Here is a 25,616-nt window from a genome sequence, read left to right on the forward strand (position 1 = left end):
CATTGTAAACTGGCTATACTTTAATTAAAAAAATAGTAAATATGTTCAATTTCGGGGACCATGTGACGTCTGCTGTAGCTATTCAACTCTGATGTAGTCAGATGGCACAGCCTTAAACAATATGTATATGATGAGCATGGCTGTGTTCCAATAAATCTTTATTTATAAAAACAAGATGTAGGTGGGATTTGAGCCTTGGGCCATAGTTTGCCAGCCCTGTAGTCTGAAGCCACTTTCCTGTAGAAGACTTAAAAATTTGCTTGGTGGAATTTAAGAGAGAGGATACTAAGTGAGCTCTGTCTCTGTGATTTTTTTTTCTTTTAAACTTGATTATTCTGAAATTTAAAAATTCTCTAATAGCTCATCTTGAGTTTGGCTTTTTATGGCAACAAAACAAATTTTTCTAATTTTGCACTTACTTATGTAACCCTGAGACCCACTCAAGACTATAAGCATCTTAAGAGCAGAACTGATTTACTTCATTTCTGTGTTCTCAGTGCATAGTGTAGTGCCCATCACTAAACAGATAATAGGTATTTTAATTGGAGCATCAAGTATTTCAACATTTCTAGGCTGCTTTAAGTACAATAAAAACTCTGAAAATCTTGAAACAAGGAAAGTACTCAGTGGTTCCTATTTCTACAATAAAGAGCCTACTAGTCAATGTTTTTCTTGCCTTTGGAAACATTTTTATTGCTGCAGTACAAAAAAAAAAGTTTCTGGACTGAAACCTTTTATTCAGGGTTTCCAGGAAATCAAAGACATAGACCAGGGTAGGTTTATTTATATAAAGGAACATCAAATATGGTGTCTGGAGCAGTAAAATTGAATTTGGAGATGTCTTCAGGGCCAGTGACCCAGGCTATGTGCGTTTCTTCACGGTCAGTCACCGAGGCCAAAGATGTGACTTCAGGGCCAATGACCCAGGTCCAGGGTGTGCGTCCAGCAACAGAGACCCAGGTCCAGTGTGTGTCTTAAGGGCCAGTGATACAGGCCAAGTATGTGCCTTCAGCGCCAGTGGCACAGGCCGAAGGTGTGCCTTCTACGAAAATGATTGAAGCCCAGGGTGTGCTTTCATGGCCAGTGACACAGGCAGAGGGTGATCCTTCAGGGCCAGTGACTCAGGTCCAGGGTGTGCCTTCAGCTCCAGTGATCTAGGCATAGGGTGTGTCTTCAGGGCCAGTGTCCCAGGCCAATGGTGTGACTTCAGGGCCAGTGACCCAGGCCAAGTGTGTGGCTGCGGCACCAGGGATCGAAGTCCAGATGTGCCTTCAGGCCAGACATCCAGGCCCAGGGTGCGCCTTCACGGCCAGTGACCCGGGCTAAGTGTGTTTCTTCAGGGTCAGTGACACAGGCCCAGTGTGTGCCGTCTACGAAAGTGACTGAGGCCCAGAGTGTGCTTCTATGTCCAGTGACCCAGGCCCAGGGTGTGCCTTCAGGGCCAGACCCAGGCCAATGGTGTGACTTCAGGGGCAGTGACCCATGCCAAGAGTGTGTCTATAGGACCATTGACCCAGACCTAGGGTGCTAATTCAGGGCTAGTGACCCAGGCCTAGTGTGTGTTCCAGGGCCAGTGACCCAGGACCAGGGTGTGTCTTCAAGGAGAGAGACAAAGGCCCAGGGTGTGTCTTCACAGCAAGTCACCAAGGACAACTGTGTGTCTTCAGCGCCAGTGACCCAAGTCAAAGGTGTGCCTTCACGATCAGGGACCCAGGCCCATGGTTTGTCTTCAAGGCCAGTGACCCAGGCCCAGGGTGTATCTTCAAGGCCAATGACCCAGGCCAATAGCGTCACTTCAGGGTCAGTGACACTGGACAAGAGTGTGTCTTCAGGGCCAGTGACCCAGGCCCATGGTGTGTCTTCAGGGCTAGTGACCAAGCCAATAGCGTGATTTCAGGGCCAGTGACCCAGGTCCATGGTGTGACTTTAGGGCAGTGACCCAGGCGAAGGGTGTGTCTTCAGGAACAGTGACCCAGGCCTGTGTCTGTCTTCAGCGGCAGTGACCCAGGACCAGGGTGTGCCTTCAGTACCATTGAACCAAGCCCAGGTTATACACTCAGGGTCATTGACCAAGGCCCAGGGTGTACGTTCAGGGCCAGTGACCCAGGCCCAGTGTGTGTATTTATGGCAAGTGACCAAGGACCAGGAACTGTCTTCATAGCCAGTGACCTGCGTCCACAGTGTGCCTTTAGTACCAGGACCCAGGCCCAGGGTGTTTTTTCAGGGCCAGTGACCCAGGGCAAGTGTGTATATTCAGGGCCAGTGACCAGGTCAAGGGTGTGATTTCAGGGCCACTAATCCAGACCAAGCATGGGCCTTCAGGGCTAGTGACCCAGGCCGAGGTTGTGACTCGAGGGCCAGTGACCCAGGCCCAGGGTGTGGCTTCTTCACCAGTGACCCAGGCCAGGGTTTGCCTTCAGCACCAGTGACACAGGCCCAGGGTGTAACTTCAGGACCACTACTAAAGGCCAAGCATGGGCCTTCAGGGCTAGAGACCCAGGCCAAGGTTATGACTACAGGGCCAGTGACACAGTCCCAGGGTGTGCCTTCAGCGCCAGTGACCCAAGCTCAATGTGTGCCTTAGGGGCCATTGACCAAAGCCCAGATGTGCCTTCAGGCCAAATACCCAGCCCTAGAGTGTGTCTTCAGGACCAGTGACCTAGGCTAAGTGTTTCTTCAGGGTCAAGACCCAGACCAAGGGTGTCCGTTAGGCACCAGTGACTCATGCCTAGGGTGTGCCTTCTACGAAAGTGACCAAGGTTCAGGGTGTGCTTTCATCTCCAGTGACACAGGCCAAGGGTGTGCCTTCAAGGCCAGTGACCCAAGTCCAGGGTGTGTCTTCAGGGACAGTGACTCAGGCCAATGGTGTGACTTGAGGGCCAGTGACCTAGGCCAAGAGTGTGTCTTCAGGGCCAGTGACCCAGCCCAGGGTGTTTCTTCATGGCCATTGACCCAGGCAGAGGGTGTGTCTTCAGGGCCAGTCACCAAAGACAAGTGTGTGTCTTCAGTGCTAATGACCCAGGTCAAATGTGTGCCTCAAGACCAGGGACCCAGGCCCAGGGTGTGCCCACTGCACCAGTGACCCAGGCCCAGGCTGTGCCCTCTGCACCAGTGACCCAGGCCCAGGGTGTGCCCTCTGCACCAGTGACCCAGGCCCAGTGTGTGCCCTCTGTACCAGGGACCCAGGCCCAGGGTAAGGTTTCTGCACCAGTGACCCAGGCCCAGGTTGTTTGTTCGGGGCCAGTGACCCAGGCCAAGAGTGCACCTTCAGGACCAGTTATCCTGGTCCAGGGTGTTACTTCAGAGCCAGTGACCCAGGCCAATGGTGTGACTTCAGGGCCAGTGACTCATGCCAAGAATGTGTCTACAAAACCACTGACCCAGTCCTAGATTGCTAATTCAGGGCTAGTGACCAAGGCCAAGGGTGTGTCTTCAGGGCCAGTGACCCAAGACCCTGCTGTGTATTCAGGTCCAGTGACCCAGGTAAATGGTACGACTTCAGCGCCTGTGACCCTGGCCTAGTGTGTGCCTTCAGCACCAGTGACCCAGGCCCATGGTGTGCCTTCCAGGCTAGTGACTAAAGCCCAGTATGTGCCTTCTCTACCAGTGACTCAGGGCCAGGGTGTACCTTCAGCGCCAGTCACCCAGGCCCAGGGTGTGCCTTCTGCACTAGTGACCCAGGCCCAGGGTTTGCCTTCAGCGCCAGTGACACAAGCCCAGGGTGTTTTTTCAGGGCCAGTGACCCACGACAAGTGTGTGTCTTCAGGGACAAGGACCCAGGTCAAGGGTGTGACTTCAGGGCCACTAATCCAGGCCAAGAATGTGCCTTCAGGGCCAGTGACACAGTCCCAGGTTGTACCTTTGGCACCAGTGACTGAAGCCCAGATGTGCCTTCAGGCCACACACCCAGGCCCAGGGTATGTCTTCTGGGCCAGTGACCCAGACTAAGTGTGTTTCTTCAGAGTCAGTGGCCCAGGCCAAGTATGTGTTCCAGGGCCAGTGACCCAGGCCCAGGGTGCTAATTCAGGGCCAGATTCCCAGACCAAGTGTGTGTCTTCAGGGCCAGCGACCAAGGCCAACTGTGTGTCTTCAGGGCCAGTGTCACAGGCCCAGTTTTGTTGTCGGTGCCAGTGACCCAGATCCAGGGTGTGCCTTCAGCTCTAGTGACCCAACCGCAGCGTGTGCCTTCTGCCCCAGTGATGAGAACCAGGGTGTGCCTTCAGCGCCAGTGACAAATGGCCAGGGTGTGGCTTCAGGACCAGTGACCCAGGTTCAGGGTGTGCCTTCAGCACAAATGACTCAGGGCCAGGGTATGTCTTCAGGGCCACTGACCAAGGCCCAGGGTGTGTCTTCAGGGCCAGTTACCCTCGTCCAGGGTGTGACTTCAGGGCCAGTGACCAAAGCCCAGATGTGCCTCAATCAATCCAGGCCCAGGGTGTGGCTTCAAGGGCCAGTGACCCAGGCAATGTGATTGCCTTCAGGGCCACTGACCCAAGTCAAAGGTGTGACTTCAGGGCCAGTAATCCAGGCCAAGCATGTGCCTTCAGGGCCAGTTATTGAGGCAGAATTTGTGACTTCAGGGTGAGTGACCCATTCCCAAGTTCTGCCTTTAGAGCCAGTCACCCAAGCCCAGGGTGTACCTCCGGCACCAGAGACCGAAGCCCAGATGTGCCTTCAGGCCAGACACCCAGGCCCAGGGTGTGTTTAGGGCCAGTGACCCAAGCTAATTGTGTTTCTTCAGGGTCAGTGACCCAGGACAAGGGTGTGTTTTCAGAACCAGTGACACAGGCCCAGGGTATGCCTTCTACGAAAGTGACCAAGGCCCAGGGTGTGCTTTGATGTCCAAGGACACAGACCCAGTGTATGCCTTCAGGAACAGTTACCCAAGTCCACAGTGGGCCTTCAGAGCCAGTGACCCAGGCCCAGGGTGTCTCTTCAGGGCCAGTGACCCAGGCCAAGTGTGCATCTTCAGGACCAGTGACCAGGCCCAGGGTTTGTATTCAGGGCCACTGACCCAGGCTAAGGGTTGTCTTCAGAGCCAGTGACTGAAGCCAAGGGTGTGTATTCAGGGCCAGTGACCCGGGCCCAGGGTGCTCCTCGAGGTCCATAGACACACATCCAGGGTGTCCCTTCAGGGCCATGCACTCAGGCCCAGGGGGTGCCTTCAAACCCAGAGAACCAGGCCCAAGGTGTGCCTTCAGTCACCCAGGCCCAGGGTGTGCCCTCAGCACCAGTGACCATGGCCCAGGGTCTGCCTTGAGGGCCAGAGACCCAGGCACAGGGTGTTCCTTCAGTGCCAGTCACCCAGGCCCAGTGTGTGCCTTCAGCGCCCAAGTGTGTGTCTTCAAGAACATTGACCCAGGCCAGGGGTATGCCTTGAGAGCCAGTGATACAGGCTCATGATGTGCCTTCAGGGCCAGTAACCCAGGCCCAGGATTTGTATTCAGGGTCAGTGACCCATGCCAAATGTGTGTCTTAATGGTCAGTCACCATGGCCCAGGATGTGTCTTTAGGGCCAGTGACAGAGGCCCAGGGTATGTCTCCAGGGTCAATGACCCAGGCCAAGGGTGTGTCTTCAGGAACACTGACCCAGGCCAATGGTGTGCCTTCAGGGCCACTGAAACAGCCTTATGCTGTGCCTTCAGTGCCCGTGACCGAGGCAAAGGGTGTACCTTTGGGTCCAGTGTGTGCACTCAGCGCCAGTGACCCTGGCCCAGGGTGTGGATTCAGGGCCAGTGACCCAAGTCCAGCGAGTTACTTCAGTGCCAGTGAACAAGGCCAAGAATGCGTCTTCTTGGTCAGTGACCCAGGCCAACGGGGTCTTCTCAAGGCCAGTGACCTAGGGGATGGCTTCTGCGCCAATGACCCAGGCCCAGGGTTGCCATCAGCGCCAGTGAACCCCGCCGCCCCCTCACTGGGTGGTCCCACGACCTTAAAGTCGCGGGTGGCGGTGTCCCAATGCCAGAAAGACCTTAGGTGGCACCTGGGCAGGACCTGGAAGGACTGCACGGGGCGGAGACCGATGCAGGGGGCCAGCAGGTAAAGCCAGAAAGCAGACAGGACCGTCGGGCGAGCCGGGCCCCTGGCGAGCCAGGCCGGGATAGCGGAGAAGCTTCTCCCCAACTTCCCGACTCTGAGCCGGCGGGGGCGGGTGGGAGTGGTGCGTCCGGGATCCGGGGCCGGCCGCCTTCGCCCGCGGGTTGCGTGGAGGGGACGGCGAGCGGAGGCGAGGCCCATGGGCCCTCTCCCTCCTCCATCTCGTAGCCCCGGAGACCCGGCCGTGGAGACGACTGCACAGCTGACCGCGAACCAACTTCTTCACCGGGAGTAAACTCCCGGGCTCTGCTCCTTCGCGGGGAGGGGCTCGGAGGGACTTCCGGTTTGCGAGGCGGGCGCGCGCGAGGGTAAACGGAAGTCGCGCGCGCGACCAGACCGCAAACCGGAAGTCGCGCGCGCGCCCGGCTCACAAACCGGAATCCCGTCGCGCCCCTCCCCGCAAAGGAGCAGAGCCCGGGAGTTCACTCCCGGTGAAGAAGCTACTGTGCGGTCGGCTGTGCAGTAGATTCCGCGGCCGGGTGTCCGGGGCTACGAGATGGAGGAGGGAGAGGGCCCGTGGGCCTCGCCTTCGCTCGCCGCCCCCTCCACGCAACTCGCGGGCGGAGGCGGCCGACCCGGGCCCCGGCCCCGGCCCCGCAGCGCTAGGCCCCGGCGCCCGGACGCGCCACCCCTACCAGCCCCCGCCGGCTCAGAGTCGGGAAGTTGGGAAGAAACTTCTCCGCTCACCCGGCCTGGCTCGCCAGGGGCTCGGCTCGCCCGACGGGCCTGTCTTCTTTCTGGCGCTACCTGCTGGCCCCCTGCATCGGTCTCCGCCCCGTGCAGTCCTTCCAGGTCCCACTCAGGTGCCGCCTAAGGTCCTCTTAGCGTTGGGACACCCCGACCCGCGACTTTAAGGTCGTGGGACCACCCGGTGAGGGGGCGACGAGATTCACTGGCACTGATGGCAACCCTGGGCCTGGGTCATTGGTGCAGAAGCCAGCCCCTGGGCCTGCGTCAGTGGCCTTGGGAAGACCCCGGGGGCCTTGGTCACTGGCCCTGAAGACGCGCTCCTAGCCTTGTTCGCTGGCCCTGAAGACGCACTCCTAACCTTGGTCAGTGGCCCTAAAGACACACATTTGGCTTTGTTCAGTGGCCCTAGAGAGAAATCTTGGCTTGGGTCTCTGGTCTTGAAGACACACGCTTGGCTTTGGTCAGCGGATGTAGAGACACACTCATGGCTTGGGTCACTGACCTCCAAAAAAACAGCCTGTGCCTGTGTAACTGGTGCAGAAGCCATACCCTGGGCCTAGATCACTGGCACTGATTGAACCCTGGGCCTGGGTCACTGGCCCTGATATACACTCTTGGCCTGAGTCACTGGCCCTGAAGACGAACTCTTGGCCTTGGTCACTGGCCCTAAAGACACACGCTTGGCTTTGGTCAGTGGCCCTAGAGACACGCTCTTGGCTTGGGTCACTGGCCTTGAAAACACAGCTTGGGCCTGGGTCACTGGTGCAGAAGCCATCCCCTGGGCCTGGGTCACTGGCCTTGAGAAGACCCCAGGGTCCTGGGTCACTGCCCCTGAAGGCACACCCTGGGACTGTGTGACGTGACATGAAAGCAGTCCCAGGGCCTTGGTCACTTTCCTAGAAGGAACACTGAGGGACCATGTCACTGGTGCTGCACGCATACAATTGGCCTGGGTCAGTGACCCTGAAGAAACACACTTAGACTGGGTCACTGGCCCTGAAGACACACACTTGGCTTGGGTCAGTGGCCCTGAACACCCACTTGGCCTGGGTCACTGGCACAGAAGTGACATACCTTGCTTATGTCACTGGGGCTGAGGGCATACCCTGGGCCTGGGTCACTGGCAATGATTGCAACCTTGAGGTTGGGTCCCCTGGCTGTGAAGACAGACTCTGTCTGGATCACTGGCCCTGATACACACCCTGGGCCTGGGTCACTGGCCGTGAAGACACACTTGTGGCCTTGGTCACTGGCCCTAAATACGCATACTAGGCTTTGGTCAGTTGTCCAAGTGACACACTCTTGGCTTGGGTCATTGTCCCCGAAAAAACAGCCTGGGCCTGGGTCACTGGCGCAGAAGCCATCCCCTGGGCCTTGGTCACTGGCACTGATTACACCCCTGGTCCTGGGTAACTGGCCGTGAAGACGCGCTCTTGGCCTTGGTCACTGGCCCTAAATATGCACACACTTGGCTTAGGTCACTGGCCCCGAAAAAACAGCCTGGGCCTGGGTCACTGGTGCAGAGCCATCCCCTGGGCCTGCGTCAGTGGCCTTGGGAAGATCCCGGGGGCCTTGGTCACTGGCCCTGAAGACGCATTCCTCACCTCTGTCAGTGGCCCAAAAGACACACACTTGGCTCGGTCAGTGGCCCTAGAGACACATCCTTGGCTTGGGTCACTGGCCCCAAAAAAACAGCCTGGGCCTGGATCAATGGTGCAGAAGCCATCCCCTCGGCCTGGGTCACTGGCACTGATTGCAACCCTGGGGCTGGGTTACTGGCCATGAAGACGCAGTCTTGGCCTTGGTCATTGGCCCTAAAGACACACCCTTGGCTTTGTTCAGTGGACGTAGAGACACACTCTTGGCTTGGGTCACTGGTCCCCTAAAAACAGCCTGGGCCTGGGTCACTGGCCCTGAAATAGCAACCTGAGCCTGGGTCACTGGCCCTGAAATAGCAACCTGGGCCTGGGTCACTGGTCCCCTAAAAACAGCCTGGGCCTGGGTCACTGGCCCTGAAATAGCAACCTGAGCCTGGGTCACTGGCCCTGAAGAAACACTCTTGGCCTGGGTCACTGGCCCTGAAGTCACAGCATTGGCCTGGGACACTGGCCCTGAAGACATACCCTGTGCCGGGATCACTGGAGCTGAAGGCACACCCTGGACCTGGGTTACTGGCTCTGAAGGATCACTCTCTGTCTTTGTCACTGGGCATGAAAGCACACCCTGGGCCTTGGTCATTTTCGTAGAAGGCACACCTTCGGCCTGTGTCACTGGCGCTGAAGGCACATACTTGGTCTGTGTCACTGGCCCTTAAGGCATACACTTGGGCATGGGTCTCGGGTGCTAAACTGTCACCCTGGACCTGAGTCACTGGCCCTGAAGTCACATCTTTGGCCTCGGTGACTGACCCTGAAGAAACACACAACCTGGGTCACTGGCCCTGAAGACACACCCTCAGCCTGGATCACTCGCCCTAATGGCAACCCTGGGCCTTTTTCACTGGCCCTGAAGAGACATACTTGGCTTTGGTGACTGGCCCTGAAGACACACAGTTTGCCTTGGTCACTGGCCCTGAAGACACACCCTTGGCCTGTGTCAATGGCCCTGGAACATATACTTTGCCTGTGCCACTGACTGAAGAAACACATTTAGCCTGGGTCACAGGCCCTGAAGACATACCCTGGGTCTTGGTATCTGGCCTGAAGTCACATCTGGGCTTCGGTCACTGGCCCCAAAAGCACACCCTGGGCTTGGGTGACTGGCACTGATGTCAAACCCTGGACTTGCTTTGTGGCCCTGAAGGCACACCCTTGGTCTGTGTCACTGGACATGAAAGCACACCCTGGGCCTCGGTGACTTTCGTAAAAGGCAGCTCCTCGGCCTGTGTCACTGGTGCTGAATGCATACCCTTTGCCGGGGTCACTGGTCCTGAAGACACACCCTTGGCCTGGGTGTCTAGCTGAAAGCACATCTGGGCTTCGGTCACTGGCACTGAAGGCACAGCCTGGGACTCTGTCACTGGCCCTTATGGCACATTCTTGGTCTGGATTAGTGGCTCTAAAGTCACACAGTTGATCTGGGTCCCTGGCCCTGAAGACACACACTTGTCGTGGGTCACTGGCCCTGAAAAAACACCCTGGGCCTGGGTCACTGTCGCAGAAGACATATCCTGGGCCTGGATCATTGGTGCAGAAGGCACACTCTGGGCCTAGGTCACTGGCACTGAAGGCAAACCCTGGCGTGGGTCACTGGCGCTGAGGGCACAACCTGAGCCTCGGCTTTTGTTTGTTAATGCCCACCCTGGGGTTGGGTCACTTGCGTAGAAGTCACATCCTTGGTCTGGGTCACTGGCTCAGAACACACATGATTTTCCTGGGTCAGTGGCCCTGAAGTCCCACCCTGGGCCTGGGTGACTGGCGCTGAAGGTCCACCCTGGCCCTGAGTCGTTGGTGCTGAAGGCACACCCTGGACCTGAGTCACTGGTAAAGAAGGCACACGCTGGGCTTTGGTCACTAGCGCAGAAGGTACACCCTAGGCCTGGGTCACTGATGCTGAAGTCATATCATTTACCTAGGTCACTGGCCATGAATACACAGCCAGGGCCTGTGTCACTGGCCTTGAAGACACACCCTTGGCCTTGATCACTGGCCCTGGAGACACACACTTGGCCTGTGTCACTGGCCCTGAAGACACTCTTGGCCTTGGTCACTGGCCCTGAAGACACACCCTGGGCCTTTGTCTCTCTCCTTGAAGACAGGCCCTGCTCCTGGGTGACTGGCCCTGGAACACATACTTGGCCTGTGTTACTAGCCCTGAATTAGCACCCTAGGCTTGGGTCACTGGCCCTGAAGTCACACCATTGGCCAGGGTCACTGGCCCTGAAGGCACACCCTGGGCCTGGGTCACTTGCCCTGAGCACACATTTCGCCTGGGTCACTGGTCCTGAATTAGCACCCTGGGCCTGGGTCACTGGTCCTGAAGGCACACTCTTGGCCTTGGTCACTGACCTTGAAGACACATCATCTGCCTGTGTCAATGACCATGAAGACACAGTCTGGGCCTGTGCCACTGGCCTTGAGAAGAAACCGTGGGCCTGGGTCACTGACCCTGAAGGCACACCATGGTCCTGAGTCACTGGTGAAGAAGGCACAACTTGGGCCTTGGTCACTGGCACTGAAGGCACAACCTGGGCTTGTGTCATTGGCGGAGAAGGCACATGCTGGGCTTGGTTCACTGGCGCTGAGCACACTCTGGGCCTGGGCCTGGGTCGCTAAGCCTGAAGACGCACCCTGCACCTGGGTCACTGGTGCTGATGGCAAACCCTGAACCTGGGTCACAGGCCCTAGAACACAGAGTTGGCCTGGGTCACTGGCTCTAAATTAGCACCCTGGGCCTGGGTCAGTGGCCATGAAGACACACCCTGGGCCTGGGTCGCTGGCCTTGAAGACAAACCGTGGCCCAGTGTCACTGGTCCTGAAGGCACACCATGGTCCTGGGTCACTGGCACAGAACTCACAACTTGGGCCTGTGTCACTGGCTTTGAAAACACACCCTTGTTCTGGTTCAATGGCCCTGAATACACACCCTGGACCTATGTCTCTGACCATCAAGGCACACCCTAGGCCTGGGTCACTGGCCCTGAAGCACACCCTGGGCCAGAGTCACTGGTGCTGAGGGAACAACCTGGACCTGGGTCACTTGTCCTGAAGGCACCTCCTGGGCTGGGGTCATTGGCCATGAAGACACACCGTTGGCCTGGGTCACGGAGGCTGAGGACGCACACTGGGCCTGGATCCTTGCCGCTCAAGGCACACTCTGGTCCTGGGTCACTGGCCCTAAGGCAAAATCTGGGCCTGGGTCATTGGCCCCGAAGATACACCTTGGGCCTGTATCACTGGTCCTGAAGGCACACCCTGGGCCTTTGTTACTGGCCCTGAAGGCACACACATGGCCTGGCTCACTGGCCCTGAAGACACACCATTGGCCTAGGTCATGGGCCCTGAAGACACACAATGGGCCTGGGTCACTGTAACTGAGCGCACAACGGGGCCTAGGTCACTGGCGCTCAAGGCACTCTTGGCCTAGGTCATTGGTGCTCAAAGTGCACCCTGATCCTGGGTCACTGGCCCTAAGGCAAAATCTGGGCCTGGGTCCCTGGCCCTGAAGACTCATACTTGGCCTGGGTCACCTGCCCCGGAAAAGCACCCTGGGCCTGGGTCACTGGCGCAGAAGCCAAACCCTGGTCCTGGGTCACTGGTGCAGAAGGCACACCCTGGGTTTGCGTCACTGGTTCTAAAGGCAAACCATGGTCTGGGTCACTGACTCTGAGAGCACAACCTCGGCCTCGGTCTTTGTCTGTGAACACCCACCCTGGGACTTGTTTACTGCCGTAGAAGTCACAGTCTTGGCCTGGGTCACTCATGCAGAATGCACATGTTTGTCATGGATCAGTGGCCCTGAAGTCCCACCCTTGGCCTGGGTCAGTGATCAATAGGCACATGAAAAGAAGCTCAGTATCGGTGATAATCAGAGAAATGCAAATCAACACTACGTTGAGGTATCACCTCACACTGGTGTGAATGGCCATCATTAAAAAGTCTACAAACCATAAATGCTGGAGAGTTTGTGGAGAAAAGGGAATCCTCCTGCACTGTTGGTGGGAATGTAGTTTGGTGCAGCCATTATGGGAAACAGTGTGGAAATTTCTTAAACAACTGAAATTAGAGTTACCCTATGATCCAGCAATCCCACTCTTGGGTATGTATTCAGAGGGAACTCTAAATCAAAAACATATATTCACCCCAATGTTCATAGCAGCACTATATACAATAGGCAAGACATGGAAGCAACCTAAACGTCCATCAACAGATGACTGGATAAAGACATTGTGGTGTATTTATACAATGGAATACAACTCAGACATAAAAAGTTATAAAATAATGACATTTGCAGCAACATGGATGGACCTGGAGATTGTCATCCTATGTAAAGTAAGCCAGAAAGAGAAAGACAAACACCATTGATATCGTTTATATGTGGAATCTAAAATAATGACACAAATGAACTTATTTCCAAAAAGAAATAGACTCACAGAGATAGAAAACAAATTACCAGGAGGGAAAGGGGGTGAGAAGGGATAAATTGGGAGTTCACAATTTGCATATACAAACTACTATATATAAAATAAACAACAATGTCCCACTGTATAGCACAGGGAACTATAGTCAATATCTTGTAATAGCCTATACTATAAAAAGAAGGTGAAAAGAATATATATAGGTATAACTGAAACACTATGCTGTACGCCAGAAGTTAACACAGCATTGTAAACCGATTATACTTCAATTAAGAAAAAAATAGAGAGAGAGAGAGAAACTGAATTAGACCAAAGTCTTAGCTAAGAACCATGCTCCTAGCTGATCCCCCAGAGGTAAAAGGTACCTCTCAGAACACATGTGATACCTGTGCCGGTGGGGGGGCATGTGCGCGCATGTCCATGAACAAGTCAAATTGTCCCAGTAAACTGTGAGTCCTGTAGGATGGCCACACATTTCATTCGCCTTCAAGAAGTGTTTCTTGTATTAACTGAATCCTGGGGGGATGGGCGCCAGGGACAAATCTGGGGCTGGGTAGGCTATGGGTCAAACCACATGCCCACCAACGGAAGCTCCACCAACGGAAGCTCGGCCAACGGAAGCTCGGCCAACGGAAGCTCCAACATCTGGGCACGAGCAGCTGGAGCTCCAACGGACTCCCTTGGAATTCCTGCAGGAAACTGTCAGGAGGGGTGGAGATGGCCGCTCCGTCCAGTGGCTGCTTTCCAATGTGGTGCCCTTCCTTGCGGAAAGTGGGCCTCAAACCCTCCAAGGTTGTGCTGGAGATGGAGGCAGGGCCTGGGCCAGACTCTGAGAGGAGCGGGTCGCAACCGCCCGAAGGGCCGGACCCGGAGCACGTCGTGGCCTCGCGGCAGGAGAGTGAGAGCCCCCTGGGGTCAAGTCAGCAACCCCTGCCAGCGACAGAGTCAGAAACCCAGCTGCTGGGGGGGCCCCGCTGCCACACCAACTGCCTGGAGGCGCCTCTCTCCCGGGCCTTCCGAAGGCTGGGGTGGGAGGTGGGCTCGCACCCCTGGATCTTCCTGCTGCTGCCTGTGATTCTAACAGCCATCCTGGGCACTGGCCTGATCTACCTGCCCGAGGGCAAAGAAAACCTCGAGGAGCATTACACCCCCATAGGGAGCCCGGCCAAGGCCGAGCGGCGCTTTGTGCAGAAGCACTTCATCGCCAAAGACCATGACCACTTCTCCGTCTCCAGGCAGAGCACCGAGGCCAGTTACGCATCAATTCTAGTGGTCTCCAACAGCAACTCGCTGCTGGAACAAGACGTCCTTTCGGAAATCAGTCAGCTGGACGAGATGGTGCAGGCTTTGTCTTTGACCAACGAAAATGGAACCCAGATCCACTACCAACAGGTGTGCTCTTCGAACCAGGGCCACTGCGTGCCCTCCAACCCGCTCCTGTTCGCCTGGAAAAGGAACAGTAACCTCAACCTGAGAAACATCACCTTTCCCATCTATACGCTAGGCTATCAGGTCCTCTACCTGGCCAATCTTCTTGGAGGAACTGTCTTAGGTGACAGTGTGGGACGGAGCCAGTTACTTCTGGAGGCCAAAGCCATGCGACTGCAGTACTACCTGAAAACCGAGGACGCAGGGGATAACGAGCGCAGCAAGGCGTGGTTGATGCATTTCCTGCAGGAGTTCGGCAACATGGAAAAGAGTCTGGCCTTGAAGAAGATCCAGGTACCCAGCGCATGGGGGAGGGCCAGGAGAAGGGGGAGGGGTAAGAAGATGTGTTCCAAGGACCATAGCAATAGCACTCTCTGATTATGTGATGGCGTCCTTGACCTGAAGCTGGCTGTGCTCTGCTGTAACTGGTCCTTTTAACAGTTTCCTAAAATAACACACTGAAGGATGCCACACATCTTAAGTCCTTGGTAACGTTCTGGTGGAAGACACAAATCCTACATCCTCAAGGGAGGTCTGTCCAGTGCAGACACTGACCTTCAAGTTTAGTTTTGGGGTTTGGTTTCCTAGTCAGATTACTTTGAAGTTCTTACATTTGGTTAAAGTCTTTGCTGTTCCTGGGAGCCCCCTAACAATTGATTTGGAGTTCATTGGAATCAAGAAACAAATCTTTAAGCAAAAATTCCATGGTGTTGTTGAGAAAGATACCTGAGTATTTTTAAAGTAAATTACCACATAGTGCCACGCAGTTAGCTGTTCAGTAATCGTTGGGCTGGCAAATCTAATATGCTGGATAAGCTTGGTGAGAGTGAGACACCTACTGGAAAACGCCTTCAAGTACCCAGGCCTTCTGAAATGACCCTTGTGCCATTAAAACAGTAAAAGATAACATCCTGATAGAAGTTCAGAAAAAGCCAAAATGTCTACAGTTACTAACGATTACACAGGTTTATGTAAGATTCAGATTCTGTATATGTGGGAGTTTTAAACTTTAGATTTTTGAAAGAAACTTTGGAAAGCATGCCAGAGATTTGTGGGAGGAAGCAAGTCTTTCTTACTTTTATTCTAAAATCATAATCCACGTATTTTGATTTTTTTTTAAACTGAATTTTAACATTTCAGTCAAGAAGCTGGTGTTTCAATAGCATTTTAAACTCACACACAAATATCGGACTTAGAAACTAACCTGAGTGCATTTCCATGGCAGGTGGTCTTCTTTACGTCACTTTCTAGACAACTGGAATTTGAGGCAACTTCTAGGACAGTGATCCCTCTGTTTTACATGGCATACCTTCTAATCGTACTATTTGCAATCACATCATGCTACAGGTAAAAATGCTTTTATTAGTTTTTTAAACTCTAACTTTAAAAAACATTTTATTGTTATATTAGTGTGTATATAATATATATATATCAAATATACCATTCTAAAAACTGTTTCTAAGTGTACAATTCAGTGGTGTTAATTACATTCACACTGTTGTGCAACCATCACAACTATTTACAAATACTTTCTATCACCCTAAGCAGAAACTGTGACTTTTAAGCAATAACCCCCCCATTGCCTCCCCCAAATCCTGCTTAACTTTTTTTCTTTCTTTTTTTTTTTTTTAGCAATTTGTAGCCACTTTTCTAGAGCCAACTTCTCCAGAAGAGGAGAATTTCAAATACCTTTTAGAAGGAGGCTCTCATACTTTTTGCTAGCCATGATAATATTGAACCAGCTTTGAAATGCAGGAGCTATTTACAATTGTGCTCATGGCCAACTGGAGTCAGGGGTGGGTGAGAAGATGACTGGATATGTTTGTACTTTCTTGCTGCTTGCCTTCCATTTGCTGCTGTATTCTATTTGCATTCCTCTGATGATCAGAGTGGAATTAACTGTCTGCGATGTTTTAGTGTATCTTTGTGGTTCTGAAACGCCATTCAGTGGATTAGTGCTTGGCTAGCTGCAGAAGAATCCACCAGGATAGTCTGGTAAAAGTACAGATGCACAGTTTTCCTGTTCCCTCTTTATTTCTTTTTTCAGTTGGTCTGGGCTAGTACCTGAAAGTTAAAGTTCTCTGGCAGTCGGGTGTGGGAATTACTGTCTGAGAGGTTTCTGAATAGCTGTCCAAGTCAGGAATGTTAGGAATTGATGGAGTTTCAGTATGGAAGCTATCACCACAAATTCCATGATTTTTCCCTCCAAATTTACAGGTGTGACTGTGCACGAAACCAAATGTGGGTGGCAGCCTTTGGAGTGATTTCTGTCGTCTTGGCAGTGGTGAGCAGCTTCGGCCTGTTATTGTTCATTGGGGTGCCATTTGTGACCATAGTTGCAAATTCACCATTTCTTGTTCTAGGTGAGTAAAACAAAGCATGAGGCTACACAGTGTGTGTGTGGGGGGGGGGGGTAGATCAAGGAGGGAGCTTGTGCTGGGTCAAGCAAAATAACTGCATTTGGGCAGTTTTACAGATCCAAAATGATGAAAGAAGAAAGTCAAATGGAATTATGTGCCTTTAGAGTTGGGAAAAATCTAGTACCCCAAATGCAAAAATGCATACCAGGGACATAAATACATAAATAGGCAGTCTACACACACACACACTCTCTCTCTCTCTCTCTCTCTCTCTCTCTCTCTCTCTCTCTCCCACTCACTCACTCCAAAATACTAATCACTGAAAATACAGGGGAGAAAATGTGACCTCTCAATTAAGCAAGGGATGCAAATTAAACCAAAAGTGGGACACCTTGTTTTCTTGTTAGATTAATGAGTATCAACAAGACTGAAGGACTTATAAGGTTTAGGGATGGTTGTATGCAGATGAACACTCATGTTCTGCTGGGGGAAAACTGTAAGTTGATACACTTTTTAAATCCAATTTTGAAACAAATCAAAAGACTTCAAAATTTGAAAGGAAATACCTTTGACCTACCAACTCCACTTTTAGGAATTTGTTTGAATTATTGGACAAGTGCTCAAAAAGTAGAAGTGTGTTCATTTCGGTGTGATTGAGAATAGGAAAAAACAAAACCACCTCATCGCATATTGACATGGGACTGGTAGACTCAAACACAGCATTTTAAAGGTTTGGAATCCGATTCAGTCTTTAAAAAGAGATAAATATACAAGGGTAAATGAAAAATGCTGGTCATGAAACAAGATGTTTGAAATAGAGAGACACAGTTTTATGTGTATGTTTGTATAGAGAAAGTTCTGGCTGGACATACATAAAATATTAGCAAGGAGTATCCTGAAAGGTAGAATTACCATTGTTTAATTTTTTTCTTTGTAATTTTCAATACTTTCAGAATTTATTTTACAATAAGCATGAGAAGACAAAGGTGTTTATATTTTGGAAAGTAAGCAACTTGGAAGAAATAACATTTGGTTTCCTGGGGGAGATTGTAGAGGAAATGTTACACTGGATATTCACATTCCTAGTACATACTCACGTTAAATTACTCAGTGTTCCCCACAGGCACACATAACTATAGTTAAAGTATATATAACTGACTTAATACAAACCATTTTTGCATTGTCTGTGTATTCATAGAAGTATGAGGGTGTGTGTGTGAGGGGGTTTGATTTCAGCAATTCAAGCAAGGAATTTTTAATTTTTTCTAATTTTTGTTTTGTTTTGTTTTAGGTGGGTAATTCATTCATTCTATTTATTTATTTATTTATTTATTTATTTATTTACTTACTTACTTACTTATTTTAATGGAGGCACTGGGGATTGAACCCATGACCTCATGCATACTAAGCGCACACTCTACCACTGAGTGCTACCCTCCCCTGACTTTCTGAATGATGTTCTATACATAATAAAACTGGTTTTAAAATACCTAATAAATATCAATGAGTTCATTTGTGGTCGTTAGTACTTCTGACTCTCTCTTCCCTTTTGTCCAGCTGGGTGCAACTGAAATCCACAAAGCTGGCAGCAGGGGAATTTCAGGAGGAAGCTTATGTCGGACTACATAAACCTGTGTCAGTGCAGACCCCTTGACCTTGATCACACACATAGAAACCTGAATTAGAGGCAGAGTGAAATTCCTGGTACCCTCCCATGTAATCCATGGAGAAAACCCCCTGAGTTGAAATTGAGACGAGCGTTTCAGTTCCAAGTGTTGACCTTGTACCAGCAGACACAGAAACAAAGGTGTGTATGCGTCAAAGCAGCAGAAAGCTCGAGGGGGGTGAACTCTGTCCGCAACAGGCCCACGCTGTCCTTTCTGATCTTGTCGACCTCCTTCCATAGATTTCAGTGATGACTCCAAAGTCCTCAAATGTTGTCCTGCCCTCCTTATTCCAAAACCAGTCATGACATCATTGTGGGAAAGACTGATTACCTAACAGGCACTTAATGTGCGGTGGATTCTTAAGATTTACTTTGGTACATATTTCTGATCCCAAGAGCACTTGCATTTTATTGAGATAATGCCTTCACCTGGGCAAGTGAATCCTGAATGACAGCAACGTGGGTATCAAAAACAGGCTATCAGGATACTGCTTGTGTGTGTATAAACTATGTGATACCTCTAAAATCATACCACATGAACAGCTAGATGCTAGCTGGAGAACAGATAAATACAGCTTGTATTTTAAGCAACAGAATGTTGGTTTGATGTTAGTACATAAGAGTGAAATGGTTTAGGAGAGAAAATGGTCTCTCAACTATTCTAATGGAAGCAAATATACATTGCTGACGTCTAACATCCAGTCAGCCAGGTTCCCGCACTCATTGAAACACCCTAAGTGAAGACAAGGAGTACAGTACACTGTGCTGTGTGTAAACAGGAGTGTGAGCAAAGCAAAGAGTTATTACAGAGCAAGGAGAGAGAAATTCTCCTGTGGATTCAGAGAAAAAAGAAAGCCTCGGAGAAACTAGTGTCAAACACAGACTGGGCAAGATCAGTAAGACCTGAAGAGATGGACAAAGAAAGTGGTTTGAGTTGATCTGGCTAATTTTTAATGGATGTTAACATGTATGAAGATGAAATTTCTTTTTCTTAACAGGTGTTGGGGTCGATGACATGTTTATCATGATTTCTGCCTGGTGGAAGACCAGCGTCACGGATAGCATAAGAAAGCGGATGTCTGACGTCTATTCAGAAGCGGCAGTGTCCATTACAATCACCACTGTCACCAACGTCCTGGCCTTCTATACAGGGATCATGACCTCTTTCAGGTCCGTACAATACTTTTGCATCTACACGGGAACAACCCTATTCTTTTGTTATTTATATAACATCACCTGTTTTGGAGCATTTATGGCCCTGGATAGTAAAAGAAATGTGGTCTGTCTACACTGGTTGAAGAAGCCAGAAACTCCTGACCAAAAATGTTCCTCGTTAAAAAAGTGCTGTTGTTTCCCATATGGTTCTCTCCCAGATGAACATCAGACAGGTGCCCACCCAGTGAGTCTGTTGTTTAGAGACTACTTTGGTCCCTTCCTCACCAACACTGTGTCCAAGTGTTTTGTAGTGCTTACATACGTGTTGTATATTGTAAGCGGTATACTTGGGTGTTTCCAAGTGCAGGAAGGTTTAGACCTTCGGAATTTAGCAAGCGACGACTCCTACATCGCACCATATTTCAATGTGGAAGAAGAGAATTTTTCAAGTTACGGTCCCAGAGTTATGGTCATCATTACTGAACCTCTTGACTACTGGGATAAGGATGCTAGGCAAAAGCTGGAAAACTGTCTGGCAGATTTTGAAAACAGTGACTATGCAGATAAAAATCTTACAGAGTTTTGGTTACGAGACTATGTGCAATTTATGGACAGTCACCACCAAGATATAAATAATAAGAATTCTTTTATACACAATATTCCCAGTTTTGAATCAGATTTTCCACTTTTTATGTATGATATTAATATTACATCAGATGAAATCATTTGCTCCCGGGCCTTCATTCAGACCATGGGTATTTCTTCTTCAACCAATAAGAAGCTGATGTTACGCCAGTTCCGAGATTTGGCTGAAAAGTGTGAAATTCCCCTAATGGTGTATAACCAGGCATTCATATATTTTGATCAGTATGCTGCAATATTAGAAAACACGATTCAAAATGTAATTGTTGCATCAGCAGCCATGTTAATTGTTTCCTTATTGTTAATTCCACACCCTCTCTGTTGCTTGTGGGTAACTTTCTCTATTGCTTCTGTGATTGTGGGAGTAACAGGTTTCATGGCGTTCTGGAATGTCAACCTTGACTCCATATCCATGATTAATCTTGTCATTTGTATAGGGTTTTCTTTTGATTTTTCTGCGCACATTTCCTACGCGTTTGTTTCCAGTCCAAAGCCCTCAGTAAACCAAAAAACCATCGAGGCATTGTATCTGCTAGGCTACCCCGTGTTACAAAGTGCAATTTCAACAATAATAGGGGTGTGTGCCTTATCTGCAGCTAAAGCATACGTCTTCAGGACATTTTTTAAGATTATGCTTCTTGTTATGGTATTTGGAGCTGCTCATGGCCTAATTTTTATTCCTGTATTCTTAACCTTTTTTTTTTAAGTTCGTTTGAATAGCCATTAACAAATCAAAGACCAATTACAGAATTATTGCCCCAATCCAATCTGATAAAAATGCACTATTAAAAATAGTTTATAAACTAAAAACAAAGGCATGTTGTCTTGGCTTGGAAATCCCATTTTAAAATATTATTTAAAATATCCTGAGAAAAATTAACTAGTCTTACATTGCAATATGTTTACAAATTACAAACTGTTGTCATCTTTATTATGGTCTATACAAGGCATAAGGTATAACATTCCAATTATTATTTCCTGCTATTTCATCATTAGAAGTTTATGTCTGGAATACAGATATCTTATGTATTACACTATATAAATGGAATATTATTTTCATTGTACTTCCTATATACATTGGTATGTAAAAGTGCAACTGATTACTATTTATTCTCCCAGTCTGAGGTTTTTCTGTGCATTTTCTTTTTTTTTAATCATTAATTAAAAATTTGTATAAATGATTAATGCTAATGATAATCATTGTCATCATCATCATCATGTCTGACTTTGGGACTTCTCAGTGCCTTACACTCGCGCATCAGGACATCAAGTGCTAAGGAGTTTCTTGTGTGGGTGGGTTCAATTAAGCCCCAAAGTCCAAATAAATTTAAATCAACAGGACTCCAGATTAAACACCATTTTCCAAACACTGAATTATTTTAAACTCCCAAATAACAGTTCATGTTCTAAAGAGATTTCATTCAGCTTCCAAGGCAAGACAGGAATTTTTTTTTTCCCCTTTTCCATTAAAAAAAATCCTCATCAATCTCTGGCTGGTGACAAATGATCATCAATTGACAAGGAATTTGCTTCTGCTCTACTTTAATAATGTCTGCGATTTCTGTAGTAATTTAGAATAGGAAAGCATTTTAATGTTATCTCATTTGATTCCATGAAGTAGGCAGCATTATTTTACCTGCAAGAAATCATGGCTCAGAGAAAGAGAAAGAAAAATACCATATGACATCACTCATATGTGGAATCTCAAACAAACAAAAAAGACCCAAATGAACTTTCAGGCCAGACACCAAGGTCCAGGGTGTTTTTCCAGCCCAGTGACCCAGGATAAGTGTGGTTCTTCAGGGTCAGTGACCTAGGCCAAGGATGTGCGTTCCGTACCAATGACACAGGCCCAGGGTGTGTCTTCAGGGCCAGTGTCCAGGCCCAGGGTGTGTCTTCAGGGCCAGTGTCCAGGCCCAGGGTGTGTCTTCAGGGCCAGTGTCCAGGCCCAGGGTGTGTCTTTAAGGCCAGTGACCCAGGCCCAGGGTTGCCATTAGGGCGAGTAATCCAGGATCCAAAGATTCCCAGATCTGTGACTGCAGAAACAGCTTTCTGTGTGAAGTCTGATCCCATGGTCAGGTCCTTCCGTGTGAGCAGTGAATATAACCAGGGTGCAGCAGGTTTTAAGTTCCATTGACAGCTAATGGGCAGGAAATGTGGACTGAAAACTCTCGGAGGACAAAGTAAATGCCTCATTCTACAAGAAAGTTCAACAATTATCATTGATAGAAGGTGGTTGGAGTTATGCGAATGGCAGTGAAGGATTTCATGAGTGAATGAATCCCATTTACAACTCAGAGTCATCGAAGTTTTTCCTGTAGTGGAATAACCGGTACAATGAACAAAAATAACTTGTGGAGTATAAAGAAAAGGTAATTTTATTTTTTTATCTAATGGTCCTTTGTATAAAGGCTAATGACTAATACATAGTCACATTTATTTGGTGGGTCTGATTTGTCTTGTGCCCTGGCTGAAAACCCTTGGGGGCCTTATCCGATAACTTTTAAGAAATAAAAATCCTACCATCACTTAGGTCATAAATTTCTAAAATTAAAAATGTCTTGTGCCTATTGGATTTACTTTCCCTCCCGAAACAAACAGATAAAAAATTAGACAAAATATATGAAACTGTTTTAAAGGCATTGGACATTGTGTGTGGAGGACAGTGATGGCTGAGAGGCAGAAATCAAGTGAGGTGAGCCCTGTGGTTGTTACAGCAGCCTTGAGGGAATTTCCAGGCTGTAGTGCAGGGTGAAGGAAGTCTGGTACAATCCAGCAGACTCCCTGAATTGAGAAATGGACCTGAGAGTTCAAGGTGACCAGATCAGCTTGAGTCTGTGGGCCAGCATCCTGGAAAAGAGAGCTGTACAAAGAAAGAGTCCTTGAGATCTGCAAGAGGGTCTTACAAGTTCGGCACATGCATGTGAGAAACCAATGGGCCTGAGTCCAAGGACGGAACCTTTTGAAAGGATTAGCTGGAGCAGTAGGTGGTGATCAAGGTCAAAATAGTGCCTGTCTCCTCAGCTAGACTGGAAAACTTCACAATTATGAAGCCCCGGGTAGAGTACTCAGAGGTTCTTGACTCAGTAGTGTGAAATAATTAGTCCTAAAGTAAACACTTTCAAATATTCAAAAAATTAAGTCGAGATATGAATGATATAAAAATATAACTCAAATTTCTAGCAATGAAAACTGTAACATCTAAGATTAAAAACTACACTGGATTGGATTAATGGAAGATTTAATTTCACAGAAGAAGAGTTTAGAGAATTCGAAGGCATAGGAATAGACAGTCAAAAATGAAACACAAATTTAAAAAGTTACTGAGTTTAGGGTCAACTTCAAGTAACCTGATATACATGTAATTGGAATTTCTCAAGTCAGGTGAGTAGGAAAAACCTTGAAAAAATAATGGCTGAAACTTTTCCAAATTTGATCAAAGCTGTAGACAGAGAGCTGGAAAATTCTGCAGATCCCAAGCAAAAGAATAAAAGAGCCCTGGAAATCATAATTGCATCAGTCAGTGCATAAGATCTTTTCCTTATTTATTTATTTTAACTTTTTAAATTTTTAAATTAAATTTTTTTTATTGAATGAAAGATTCCTTAAATTCTGTAGTGCTTTATAACATTCAAAATTTTCACACATGATTTTGTATAATGCCATAGTAACCCTTTTTTCCTCCCTACCCTATATTGCCCCTCTCTCCTTCCCTGTCCTCACTGGTAACCACTAGTGTGTTCTCTATATCTGAGTTTGCTTCTTTTTTATTTTATTCAAGTTTGTTGTAATTTTTAGATTCTATATATAAGTGATATCATACAGTATTTGTCTTTCTCTGTCTGAGCTATTTCACATAGCGTAATGCCCCTCAAGTCCATTTTGCTGCAAATAAGACAATTTCATTCTTTTTTATGGCTCAGTAGTATTCCATTTGTGTGTGCGTGTGTGTGTGTGTGTGTGTGTACCACATCTTCTTTATCCAGTCACCTATTGATGGACACTTAGGTTGCTTCCATACCATGGCATTATAGATAATGTTGTTATGAACATTGGGGTGAATGTATCTTTTTGAATTACTGGGTTTTTTGTTTGTTTGTTTGGTTTGGGGTTTTTTTAGATGTATACCCAGGAGTAGAATTGCTCGGTCACATGGTAGTTCCATTTTTAGTTTTTTGTAAAACCTCCATACTGTTTTCCATAGTGGCTGCACCAATTTATATTCCCACCAATGGTGTATGAGGGTTCCCTTTTCTCCACATCCTCACCAATGTTTGTTAGTTGTGTTCTTTTTGATGATGATCATTCTGACAGGTGTGAGCTGATATCTCATTGTGCTCACAGCCACCAAAACAGTCTTGGGAACTAGGAGCAAGTAGCAGAATGTTCTGACTTGAGATCCCCAACTTTTTTCAATCTGTTCTCTGATAATGAGTAGCAAAATCATGAAAAAGGAGGGAAAATACAATTACCACTTCTGAGATACTATTTTTTCTCTCAGTTTTATGTTTAAAAATTTAGAATATATTTTTAAAAAGAATTTTTGGAACGATTGATACTCTGTCTTCAACAGTGCTAGTTAACACCTGACATCTGAAGACAAATCACTTTAATTATTTTCTCATTCCTAGAATCTCTGCAGTTTGCCCCCCCAACCCCTTTTTTGGTGCTTCAGAAAAAAAAATCTCACGAAGTATTATTTGCATTTTAAGACTTTCCTTTCTGTTCAGGCAAGGGCCTCGTGATACCTGGGAAATATTCTGCTTTCTTAAAATTGGACATTTTCGTTCAGCTGCTTGAAATATGAGGCTCATCAGCATTTATAGCAGTTTTGCAATTCACCTCCAGGTTGCAATTTGAAATGTTGAGTTTAAATGGAAATGTGTTATGATTGGACTTGCGTTACCTTGGAAAAGTGCCTTTTTCTCATGTAGTCTCAAAGTAGGAAGGACCAGTCTATGTGCTCCCCGTGCTGTTTCTGTAATTAAACTTTGAGGAAATCAGCAATAAGACAGGGTTCTCACATCTTTGGATTTCACACCTGTTCTTGGTCTGTGAGTTACGTTGAACTAAAAATTTCGAAAGCACTACAAAACCTGTATTTGAAGAGTTTATCTGTATGGGTAGGACTTGGCCTGGCATTTTTATCATCAATTTAAAAGGATGGTTCTACATAAAAGGATATGCTTATAAGGTAACTGAATAGTTCCTTTTCTTTAGAAGCATTTTGTAGACAAATCACAGGCTTAAAATGTTATATAATCACAAGTATGAAATTATTACTGTTGGTTTGAGTGTGTGCTTTGCTGAGTAACTTAGACAGTAAGACATTCTGAATCTCAGTCTAATACTTATTTAGAGAATCTTGAAGAGGGTATGAAATAACACAACTGAATTGTGTAACTGTGTTCTTACTAGAACAAAATGTTCTTTAGAGGTTATGGGGAAGCATTGTGGTGGGTTTTTTTAGTACTTTTTTATTGAGTAATAATCATTTTACAAT

At 48.3% G+C, this 25,616-nt stretch overlaps 1 protein-coding gene across 1 annotated transcript; it reads left to right on the forward strand.

Moving 5' to 3' along the window:
* The first annotated feature begins 13,579 nt into the window (after positions 1-13,579).
* Positions 13,580-20,819, forward strand: LOC105101642 (patched domain-containing protein 3). Its single transcript, XM_010994859.3, has 4 exons — positions 13,580-14,584; positions 15,516-15,637; positions 16,508-16,653; positions 19,315-20,819. The coding sequence occupies exons 1-4, from the start codon at positions 13,580-13,582 to the stop codon at positions 20,817-20,819; spliced, it is 2,778 nt and encodes a 925-aa protein (XP_010993161.3).
* Positions 20,820-25,616: the final 4,797 nt, after the last annotated feature.

This window comes from Camelus dromedarius, chromosome 26 (assembly GCF_036321535.1).
Source record: "Camelus dromedarius isolate mCamDro1 chromosome 26, mCamDro1.pat, whole genome shotgun sequence".
Lineage (NCBI taxonomy): Eukaryota > Metazoa > Chordata > Mammalia > Artiodactyla > Camelidae > Camelus > Camelus dromedarius.